The sequence below is a fragment of the Panulirus ornatus genome, chromosome 10, assembly GCF_036320965.1.
Source record: "Panulirus ornatus isolate Po-2019 chromosome 10, ASM3632096v1, whole genome shotgun sequence".
Taxonomy (NCBI): domain Eukaryota; kingdom Metazoa; phylum Arthropoda; class Malacostraca; order Decapoda; family Palinuridae; genus Panulirus; species Panulirus ornatus.
The window spans coordinates 15,835,422-15,848,019 of NC_092233.1; the positions used below are offsets into that span (position 1 = coordinate 15,835,422).

At 40.7% G+C, this 12,598-nt stretch overlaps 1 protein-coding gene across 1 annotated transcript in view; it reads right to left on the reverse strand.

Annotated features, from left to right (window-relative positions):
* Positions 1–2,198: 2,198 nt before the first annotated feature.
* LOC139750802 (uncharacterized) overlaps positions 2,199–12,598 on the reverse strand; it is a 638,860-nt gene continuing 628,460 nt past the window's right edge. The window contains exon 7 of the mRNA XM_071665553.1: positions 2,199–4,023. Coding sequence (XP_071521654.1) covers positions 3,269–4,023 — 755 coding nt within the window. The 3' untranslated portion in view covers positions 2,199–3,268. The remainder of the gene's footprint in view (positions 4,024–12,598) is intronic.

Consider the following 12,598-nt stretch of genomic DNA (forward strand, 5'->3'; position numbering starts at 1 on the left):
ATGGGTATGTTTGAAGGAATAGTGGTTCCAACAATGTTGTATGGTTGCGAGGCGTGGGCTATGGATAGAGTTGTGCGCAGGAGAATGGATGTGCTGGAAATGAGATGTTTGAGGACAATGTGTGGTGTGAGGTGGTTTGATCGAGTAAGTAACGTAAGGGTAAGAGAGATGTGTGGAAATAAAAAAAGCGTGGTTGAGAGAGCAGAAGAGGGTGTTTTGAAATGGTTTGGGCACATGGAGAGAATGAGTGAGGAAAGATTGACCAAGAGGATATATGTGTCGGAGGTGGAGGGAACGAGAAGTGGGAGACCAAATTGGAGGTGGAAAGATGGAGTGAAAAAGATTTTGTGTGATCAGGGCCTGAACATGCAGGAGGGTGAAAGGAGGGCAAGGAATAGAGTGAATTTGATCGATGTGGTATACCGGGGTTGACGTGCTGTCAGTGGATTGAATCAGGGCATGTGAAGCGTCTGGGGTAAACCATGGAAAGCTGTGTAGGTACGTATATTTGCGTGTGTGGACGTATGTATATACATGTGTATGGGGGTGGGTTGGGCCATTTCTTTCGTCTGTTTCCTTGTGCTACCTCGCAAACGCGGGAGACAGCGACAAAAAAAAAAAAAAAAAAGAAAAAAAAAATATGTATATGCACGTATATGTTGAAATGTAGAGGCATGCACATGTATATACATATATATTTCAACATATACATACATATACATACACAGACATATACATATATAAACATGTATATATATCCATACTTGCTGCCTTCATTCATTCCTATTGCCACCCCGCCACACACGAAAAAGCATCCCCCCATCCTCTTTCCAGAGAGGCAGCACCATGAACAGACAAAAAGGCCACATTCGTTCACACTCAGTCTTTATCTGTCATGTGTGATGCGCCAAAACCACAGCTCCCTTTCCACATCCAGGCCCCACAATCCATGGTTTACCCCAGATACTTTACATGCCCTACTTCAATCCATTGACAGCACATTGACCCTGGTATACCACATCGTTCCAATTTACTCTATTTCTTGCATGCCTCTTACCCTCTTGTATGTTCAGGCCCTAACTACTTAAAATCAATCTTTTTCACTCCATTCTTCCACCTCCAATTTGGTCTCCCGCTTCTTGTTCCCTCCACATCTGACACATATATCCTCTTTGTCAATCTTTCCTCTCTTTCTCTGCATATGTCCAAACCATTTCACACTCCCTCTTCTGCTCTCTAAACCACACTCTTTTTATTACTACACATCTGTCTTACCCTCTCATTGCTCCTAGAATCTTCGCCCCCTCCCCCACCCTGTGACTCACTTCCACTTCCATGGTTCCGTTCACTGCTAAGTCCACTCCCAGATATCTAATACACTTCATTTTCTGCAATTTTTTTCCATTCAAACATACATCCCAATTCAATTGTCCCTCAACCCTACTGAACCTACATTCAATGGTTAGAACCATATGTCATAAAGTGTAGTAATGTGTGTGCGTTTATAAACCGAGAGTGTAGGGCAATTGTCTAGCATAGTAGTTGCAACATAAGCATGGAAAATTTTGAAATGGTGTGAGTAGACTTGTAGTGATGGGTGATGGCTACCTCTTCTCCTCCAACCTTTTAGAAAAAAATAAAATCTGGTGATAAGATTACCATTCACTGAAAGTATATGCATTGCCAACAGCAATCATATCACTTGGATCTATCAACAATAGCAAGAGGCAGAGACATTTCCCTCCACCTCCATTACCTAAACAAAAGAGGACCTAATATGAATTCACATGGACTGGGAGGCCTAAAGTGGAAAGGTTGTTGTCATCCAGGGCTTCCTAAAGCAAGAGTGAATTTCTTCTAGCACACCTGGCATTAACCTCATAACTGGTGGCCAGTTACTTGGGTGACTTGATCATCACTACACATTTATTAACTATAATTGCTTATTAGCAATCCAAGTTAATATCTGGATAAAAAAAGAGGGTTGCTGCACCTTTTTCATTTCATGTTTCATCTGAATATAGTAAAGGTACATCTTACCTAGATCCTGTCTACACATTTTCATATTATCTTTGCTGAGGTTTTAACATATTGAAAAAAAGATGTTTGATATCCAATTCTGATGTTTATCTTCAAAATTTTCCTCAACCATTTACTTACCAACATGGCATTCATGGATTACAAATAAATTCATAAAATTATACCTCTGAATATATATATTTACATGGCAATACATTACATAGAAAATATATTTAAGTTAATTGCACAAGACTTCATTTACAAAGATACACACATACACACACACACACATACATACACATACAGAACAAGCAGGATAAATTACCTGTAGTGGTGCAACAGCAGCAGCAATAATCCTTCAGTCAAACAGTAATTAACAGTAATCTGGTCATAAGTTTTGGCTACTGACAGCTGAGAAGCTAACATCCAACTTTTGTTCATTATGTACAATACTATCAACTTAAGCATCATTTGTACAGAGTAATCTCAAATATAAGAACTTTGAGATACTGTGAATGTGATTGATAACTCTATATCAATTGCAACAACTCATTGCACACAGATTCCCAATTTAAAATCTTCCATGAACCATATGCATACACCACTTACTGAGCTTATATAAGCTCAAAAATGGTACTGTAACATTCTTCATGATCAATTTCTACAGAAAACTTTTGCAGTGTCACAGATCACTGCAAGGGTCATTAAATCTTAATACAATTTATAAGAGTAAAAGTAGTTTCCAGCTACCATTGATAATGTAACATAGAAAAACCCGTCATTATGTTAAACAGCATCTTCTAAGCCCAGTATTTCCGTTGTTGGTTCAAAGGTCCATATAATTGGAAGATTTTCTTTAGCTGTCTGCATATCACCTTTTGGGCTTTACACAAGACTTATCACAGTTTATGTATATCTTTGATAAACCTTATCACAGAGCAAGTTATCTCTGCATGTATTAATGTTGCTCATAACATATACTGTACATGGTATATGACATATTCATACTCTCATAACTAGAAAATCACATCATTGTAGTAGGAAGTGAAGGTAGATTCATAAAAAATTAGCTACAATCTGTTGATTTAGAATATCAACAGTATAAAGTTAAAAAATCTGGACTCCTTCACTCAGGCATGATCTAAAACGACCATAAAGATCCACATACTGTTTAGCTTAAAATAAACTTTAAAAAATCTTTTATGTAATATTTCTTTCTGACTACTTTACATACAACATTCAAACTCTTTTAAAGTTTCACAGTTTCAATACCTAAAAGTTTCTCCACAGTGGGGGTGACTCGTACCAGCACCACACAAGAGCAGGTATCAACAATTGCACGACTGCATGAACCCAATATGCAACTGTGGGCACGGCTCTCAAATTCTTCAAGACTCAGTTCTAATGTTTCAATAGTTCTTGCAGAAATAATAAATTCTGCTTGAGTCATTTTTAGGAGAGTCAAGAGTTCTAGCATAAGACAATACTTATGAGGTCGGCCATCAACCTGGAACACATCCAAGAGGGGTAATTCACTACTCTCAATGGTAATTTTCTTTGAATCCCATTTCTCTTCACATTCTGAGTCTTGATTTTCTTCTCGAGCAGTGCTGCCACTATCCCTTCTCTCAGCACTTGGGGGTATGCATTTTTCTTCAAATACTTCTTTTGGTGACTCCTTGTTCTCAGTATCATTTTCTGTTGAAATTTCTTCTTTCTTAACTAAGTCTTGCACTTCAGTCAGCTGAGTTACCAAGGGATTCAGGTTTATTTTCAGAGAAGTACTTTCTTCACAATTAGAAAGTTTTTCAGATTTTCTTTGTACAGACTCATTGATTTTCTGAGCAACATCTCCACATGCTGTTAATATATCATAAGTTTTTTCATTTTGTGACGGTGAGTTTTCTTTATCAGTCTCATCTGTGGATTTTAAGCGTTGATGTGATGGCACAATTTCATCAGCAGGGATATTACCAAATATATCACAGCCTTGGTCATCAGGATCTGTAAAAAGATATCAATGTTGGTTAAAGAAAAAAATTCACATACATCTACACTTAACCTAATCTTTCTTTGACGATGGATGTCACAAAAATTATTTCCAATGACTGTTTCTTCCATTTACCAATAATCCTGACAAGTCATAATTACATGCATTTTCTAATTTAATCCCCAATTTTCTATTTTCTAATGAGCCCAAGTACTGTTTATAAGTATCTCCCTGCCTTGGTTACCTGAATAAACATCATATTCCAAAAATCATTTATCAACTTCAACCCAAAGGGAATTCTATATTAACTGATTCAAGTGCTAAGTTCTGTCTGCAGCAATGAAATATTCAAAGATGTTAAGATACCTTTTGAATATTTTATCCTTGTGCCATTCTTCTTTATGAGGGAAACAGCATCACTACCCCCTGCTTCAGTGAGGTTGTGCCAGGGAAACAAACAAAAAAGGCCACATTCGATCACACTCAGTCTCCACCTGTCATGTGTAATGCACTAAAACCACAGCTCCCTATCCACATCCAGGTCACACAGACCTTTCCATGGTTTCCCCCAGAGGTTTCAATCTACTGACAGCATGTCGACCAGAGTATACCACATTGTTCCAATTCACTCTATTCCTTGCATGTGTTTCACCCTCCTGCATATTCAGACCCCAATCACTCAAAATCTTATTCACTCCATCCTTCCACCTCCAATTTAGTTTCCTGCTTCTCCATGTTCCCTCCACTTCTGACACATTTACCCTCTTTGTCAACCTTTCCTCACCCATCAGTTTCACATATCCAAACCATTTCAACACCTTCTTCTGCTCTCTCAACCATACTCTTTTTATTACCATACATCTCTCTTATCCTTTCATAACTTCCATGAGCAAACCACCTCACATCACTAATTGTCCTCAAACATTTAATTTCCAAAATATCCATCCTCCTCCACACAAACAACCCTATCTATAGCCCATGCCTCAAAACCATATAATCTATTGGGACTACTATTCCTTCAAACATACCCATTTTTGCTATTGTAGAAGGCAACTAAAGGGTGTGGGACTCTCCCATTCTTGTATTTCAATTTCTAAAAGAGGAAACAGAAGAAAGAGTCAAGCAGGAAGTGCTCATCCTCCTTGATGGCTCAGATTTGGGTGTCTGTGTGTGGATGCAACCAAGATGAGAAGAGAGGAGAAACAGGCAGTAAGTTTGAGGAACAAATCGTGGATGTTCTGGCTCTGTGTGAAAGAAAGCTCAAGGGTAAAGGAGAAGAATGATTTGGATATGTCTTCGGAGTAAAGTCCGGGGTTGGTGAGATGACAAAAGCTAAGGAAGGGGTCGCACTACTCCTGAAGCTGGATTTGTGAGAGTGTGAGATAGTGTAGGAAAGTGAATTCTATAATTGATGTAAAACTGAAAGTGGATGGCGAGAGATGGGGATTATTGGTACTCATACACCTGGTCATTAAAGGAAGGATCATGAGAAGCAAGTGTTTTGGGAGCAGTTCAGTGAGTGTGTCAGTAGTTTGGTGCACGAGAGCAAGTATTAGTGATGCATGATTTAAATGCGAAGTCAAGAAATGTGGCAGTCGAGGGTATAATTGGTGTGCATGGGGTATTCAGTGTTATGAACAGAAATGGTGAAGAGCTTGTAGAGTTGTATGCTGAAAAAAGATGGGTAATTGGAAATAACTAGTTTAAAAAGAGAGATGTACAAAAGTATATATATGTGAGTAAGAGAGATGGTCGACAGGCATTAATAGATTACTTATTAACTGATAGGTGTGTAAAAGAGAGACTTTTGGATGTACATGTGCTGAGAGGGGCAGCTAGTGGAATGTCTGATCACTACCTTTGGAGGCAAAGGTGAATAGTTGTAGAGGTTTTTGAAAAAGAGGAGACAATCTTGGGAAGAACAGAGTGGTGAGAGTAAGCGAGCTTGGAATGGAGACTTGTGTGAAGAAGTACTAGGAAAGATTGAGAGTAGAATGGCAAAAGGTGAGAGCAAATGAAGTGAGGGGAGAGGACGAAGAATGGGAGGTATTTAGAGAAGCAGTGATGGCATTGGCAAGAGATGCATATAGCATGCAAAAGGTAGGAAGTGGGATGAATACTAAGTTACTAGAGAAAGAGAAAAAAGAAGCATTTGGACAGTACTTTCAAGGAAGGAGTGCCAATGATTGGGAGATGTATAAGAGAAAGCAGAGGAGGACAAGAGAAAGTAGCAAGGGTTGAAAAAAAGGGCAAATGAAAGCTGGGGTGAGTGAGTATCCTGAAACTTCAGGGAGGGAAATAAAGATGTTTTGGAAGGAGGTAAATAATCTGTGAAAGACAAGAGAACAATTGGGGACATCAAAGAAAGGAGCAAAAGGGGAACTGATTACAGGCAGTGATGGAGTGAGTATTTTGAAGGAGTATTCAGAATGAATAGGGATGATGTGGTGTACCAGGGTTGACATGCTGTCAACGAACTGTACCATGGCATGTGAAATATATGGGGTAAACCAATAAAAGGTCTGTGGGGCCTGGATGTGGATAGGGATGCACTACACATGACAGCTAGGGACTGAGTATGAACGAATGTGGCCTTTTTTGTCTGTTTTCTTGGCACTACCTCATTGAAGCAGGGGGTAGCGATGCTGTTTCCAGTGAGGTGAGGTAGCGACAGGAATGGATGTACGTTCAGGCGCCGATCACTCGAAATCTTTTTCACTCCATCCTTCCACCTCCACTTTGGTCTCCTGCTTCTCCACATTCCGAACTCTACCTCTGACACATATATTCTCTTTGTCAATCTTTCCTCACTCATTCTCTCCATGTGACAAAACCATTTTAACACACCCTCTTCTGCTCTCTACACCACACTCTTCCTATTACCACACATCTCTTACCATTTCATTACTTACTCGATCAAACCACCTTACACCACATATTGTCCTCAAACATTTCATTTCCAACACATCCACCCCCTGCACAACCCTATCTACAGCCCATGCCTTGCAAGCATATAACATTGCTGGAACCACTATTATTTCAAACACCCATTTTTCCTCTCTGAGATAACGTTCTCGCCTTCCACACATTCTTCAATGCTCACAGAACCTTCACCCCCTCCCCCACCCTATGACTTCACTTCCTCCAGTTTTTCTCCATTCAAACTTACCTCCCTATCTACTTGTCCCTCAACCCTACTGAACCTAATAACCTTGCTCTTATTCACATTTACTCTCAGCTTTCTTCTTTCACACACTTTACCAAACCAGCTTCTGCAGTCTCTCACCAGAATCAGCCACCAGTGCTATATCATCAGCGAACAACAACTGGCTCACTTCCTAAGCCCTGTCATCCATAATAGACTTCATACTTACCCTTCTCTTCAAAACTCTTGCATTCACCTCCCTAACCACCCCATCCATAAACAAATTAAACAACCATGGAGACATCATGCACCCCTGCTGCAAACCAACATTCACTGGGAACCAATCACTTTCCTCTCTTCCAACTCTTACACATGCCTTACATCCTTGGTTAAGACGAGTATTTCTCACATACATTCTTCAAAGCAAACACCTGATCCACACATCCTCTACCACTTCTGAAACCACACTGCTCTTCCCCCAATCTGATGCTCTGTACATGCCTTTACCCTCTCAATCAATACCCTCCCATATAACTTCCCATGAATACTCAACAAACTTATACCTCTGTAATTTGAACAGTAACCTTTAACCCCTTTGCCTTTGTACAATGGCACTACGCATGCATTCTGCCAATCCTCAGGCACTTCACCATGAACCATACATACACTGAATAATATTACCAGCCAATCAACAACACAGTCACCCACTATTTTTATAAATTCCACTGTAATACCGTCCAAACCCACCGCCTTGCCAGCTTTCATCTGCAAAGCTTTCACTACCTCTTCTCTGTTTACCAAACCATTCTCCCTGACCCTCTCACTTCGCACACCACCTCGACCAAAACACTCTATATCTGCCACTCTATCATCAAACATATTCAACAAACCTTCAAAATACTCACTCCATCTTCTCACTTCACCATTACTTGTTATTACCTCCCCATTAGCCCTTTTCACTGATGTTCCCATCTGTTCTCTTGTCTTTTTTTTTTTTTTTATACTTTGTCGCTGTCTCCCGCGTTTGCGAGGTAGCGCAAGGAAACAGACGAAAGAAATGGCCCAACCCCCATACACACGTACATACACACGTCCACACACGCAAATATACATACCTACACAGCTTTCCATGGTTTACCCCAGACGCTTCACATGCCTTGATTCAATCCACTGACAGCACGTCAACCCCTGTATACCACATCGCTCCAATTCACTCTATTCCTTGCCCTCCTTTCACCCTCCTGCATGTTCAGGCCCCGATCACACAAAATCTTTTTCACTCCATCTTTCCACCTCCAATTTGGTCTCCCTCTTCTCCTCGTTCCCTCCACCTCCGACACATATATCCTCTTGGTCAATCTTTCCTCACTCATTCTCTCCATGTGCCCAAACCATTTCAAAACACCCTCTTCTGCTCTCTCAACCACGCTCTTTTTATTTCCACACATCTCTCTTACCCTTACGTTACTTACTCGATCAAACCACCTCACACCACACATTGTCCTCAAACATCTCATTTCCAGCACATCCATCCTCCTGCGCACAACTCTATCCATAGCCCATGCCTCGCAACCATACAACATTGTTGGAACCACTATTCCTTCAAACATACCCATTTTTGCTTTCCGAGATAATGTTCTCGACTTCCACACATTTTTCAAGGCTCCCAAAATTTTCGCCCCCTCCCCCACCCTATGATCCACTTCCGCTTCCATGGTTCCATCCGCTGACAGATCCACTCCCAGATATCTAAAACACTTCACTTCCTCCAGTTTTTCTCCATTCAAACTCACCTCCCAATTGACTTGACCCTCAACCCTACTGTACCTAATAACCTTGCTCTTATTCACATTTACTCTTAACTTTCTTCTTCCACACACTTTACCAAACTCAGTCACCAGCTTCTGCAGTTTCTCACATGAATCAGCCACCAGCGCTGTATCATCAGCGAACAACAACTGACTCACTTCCCAAGCTCTCTCATCCCCAACAGACTTCATACTTGCCCCTCTTTCCAGGACTCTTGCATTTACCTCCCTAACAACCCCATCCATAAACAAATTAAACAACCATGGAGACATCACACACCCCTGCCGCAAACCTACATTCACTGAGAACCAATCACTTTCCTCTCTTCCTACACGTACACATGCCTTACATCCTCGATAAAAACTTTTCACTGCTTCTAACAACTTGCCTCCCACACCATATATTCTTAATACCTTCCACAGAGCATCTCTATCAACTCTCTCATATGCCTTCTCCAGATCCATAAATGCTACATACAAATCCATTTGCTTTTCTAAGTATTTCTCACATACATTCTTCAAAGCAAACACCTGATCCACACATCCTCTACCACTTCTGAAACCGCACTGCTCTTCCCCAATCTGATGCTCTGTACATGCCTTCACCCTCTCAATCAATACCCTCCCATATAATTTCCCAGGAATACTCAACAAACTTATACCTCTGTAATTTGAGCACTCACTCTTATCCCCTTTGCCTTTGTACAATGGCACTATGCACGCATTCTGCCAATCCTCAGGCACCTCACCATGAGTCATACATACATTAAATAACCTTACCAACCAGTCAACAATACAGTCACCCCCTTTTTTAATAAATTCCACTGCAATACCATCCAAACCTGCTGCCTTGCCGGCTTTCATCTTCCGCAAAGCTTTTACTACCTCTTCTCTGTTTACCAAATCATTTTCCCCAACCCTCTTGTCTTATGCACTTTATTTACCTCCTTCCAAAACATCTTTTTATTCTCCCTATAATCTAATGATACTCTCTCACCCAGACTCTCATTTGCCCTCTTTTTCACCTCATGTCTCTTTCTTTTGTACATCTCCCAGTCATTTGCACTACTTCCTTGCAAAAATCGTCCAAATGCCTCTCTCTTCTCTTTCACTGACAATCTTACTTCTTCATCCACTCACTTACTACCCTTTCTAGTCTGCCCACCTCCCAACTTTCTCATGCTACAAGCATCTTTTGCGCAAACCATCACTACTTCCCTAAATACATCCCATTCCTCACCTTTATTCATTCTGCAATCAATCTCTCCTGGTGCTTCCTCACACAAGTCTCCTTTCCAAGCACACAATAATATTTTTTTCATGTACACTTGCCATTTCCTACATCAGTGACGTAGCTTCAAGAACAGATCACTGGGCCTTTGAGGAAAAAATTCTCATTTGTCCCCTCTCTCTGTTCCTTCTTTGGGGAAAAAGTCTTTTCCTTTCCCCCATATACCTTCAACGGTTTATAATTAACACTTTAGGAATTAAGTCATCATACACCTGGTACCTGAAACTGGTGTTTCTAATGACGTGAACACCAGCAACCCACCTGAACGTGCCTGAGGCACTCTGAGGATGCTCTTTCTTTATTCCTCCTGCCTGCCATTTTATTTTGGAAATTTTGCTTTTCAGTGCCGTAATTCTTCCAACTGTGCTTCAAATTGGTTGGCTATTACCTAGTAAATGGGATAAAATCCAAATTCTTGTTTGGAAACAAGAAAATGTGGGTACATGTGAGATTTCTAGGCACACTGGGCATTCAGAACACAATCAGGTGGCTGTTTTCCAGTGCTCTTGGTCTACCGCACAATGTCGTCCCACCACCAAAACTTTTCCCTGGTCACCCAAGGAAGACTTCTAGATCAACAGATAATCTCCTATGACAAGAATTATCGAAGCTATCCTATGAAATATTTCAGCTGCTAAAGTCAATAAAAGCCACTCATTCTGGGATATCTCTCTCAAAAACCTTTCATGTTGCCTTCAAATGGATCTTCACATTCCTTACCACCACCCAGCTACCAAACCCCTACTTATGAAGGAAATGACATACAAACAACTCACATTTGCAAAGAAATAAAAGGACTGGAGTAAGCAACAGTGGAGTCAGGCTAGCTATTATGACTTGTATTACAAGGAAGATGGTGAAACATCCATATGGTGTGATGATCTGGGGTTGCTTCAGTGGTGTAATGGGAAGGACAAGGTTGTACTTCTTACTTAAAAACACTACAATGACTAGAGAACAGTACATTAAGGTTTCAAAGAACCATCTGCTTCCTTTTAATAAAGTTCATAGGTGTGATCAATTTATGCAGAAAAGTTCCTCTGCAATAAGACAAGAAGGGTGATGAACTGGTTATCATAGAAAACTATGCTGGAATGGCTGCATAACTTCCCAGACCTTAACCCAATCAAGAGCTCCTATTCACAATCAGACCTTTCAATGGGTACTGAGTGCTCAAAATATTCACTACATCCTTACATCTCTAATTCTGTCTTCCTTTCTCCTTGTCCCCTCCACTTCTGGCACAAACATCTTCGTCAACCTCTACTCAATGATTCTCTCCATACATCCAAACAATTTCAGGATACACTCTCCAATTCTCACAACTGTATTCTTGTTACCACATCTCACTCTTACCTTATTATCTAATTCTCCATCAACCCTCCTCACCCAACATGATTTCCTTGAACATTTCATTTCCAACATATTTGCCCTCTTCCATAAATTCTCATATATACTCCAAGCTTTGTAACCATACAGCACCATTGCAAAGTAGAATGAAATCAGGAATCTCTGGCCAAAAAGCTCTTTGTGCTGATATCTGATATCTGAAGCAATACTCCTGAAACAGGAGTTGTGGGAGTATGTGATAGAATGTAAGAAAGTAAATTCTCGATTAATATGGGTGAAATTGAAAGTTGATGGAGAGAGGTGGGTGATTATTGGTGGATATGCACCTGGGCATGAGAAGAAAGATCATGAGAGGCAAGTGTTTTGGGAGCAGCTAAATGAGTGTGTTAGCGGTTTTGATGCACGAGACCGGGTTATAGTGATGGGTGATTTGAATGCAAAGGTGAGTAATGTGGCAGTTGAGGGAATAATTGGTATGCATGGGGTGTTCAGTGTTGTAAATGGAAATGGTGAAGAGCTTGTAGATTTATGTGCTGAAAAAGGACTGATGATTGGGAATACCTGGTTTAAAAAGCGAGATATACATAAGTATACTTATGTAAGTAGGAGAGATGGCCAGAGAGCGTTATTGGATTACGTGTTAATTGACAGGCGTGCGAAAGAGAGACTTTTGGATGTCAATGTGCTGAGAGGTGCAACTGGAGGGATGTCTGATCATTATCTTGTGGAGGCTAAGGTGAAGATTAGTATGGGTTTTCAGAAAAGAGGAGTGAATGTTGGGGTGAAGAAGGTGCTGAGAGTAAGTGAGCTTGGGAAGGAGACCTGTGTGAAGAAGTATCAGGAGAGACTGTGTACAGAATGGAAAATGGTGAGAACAATGGAAGTAAGGGGAGTGGGGGAGGAATGGGATGTATTTAGGGAATCAGTGATGGATTGCGCAAAAGATGCTTGTGGCATGAGAAGAGTGGGAGGTGGGCTGTTTAGAAAGGGTAGTG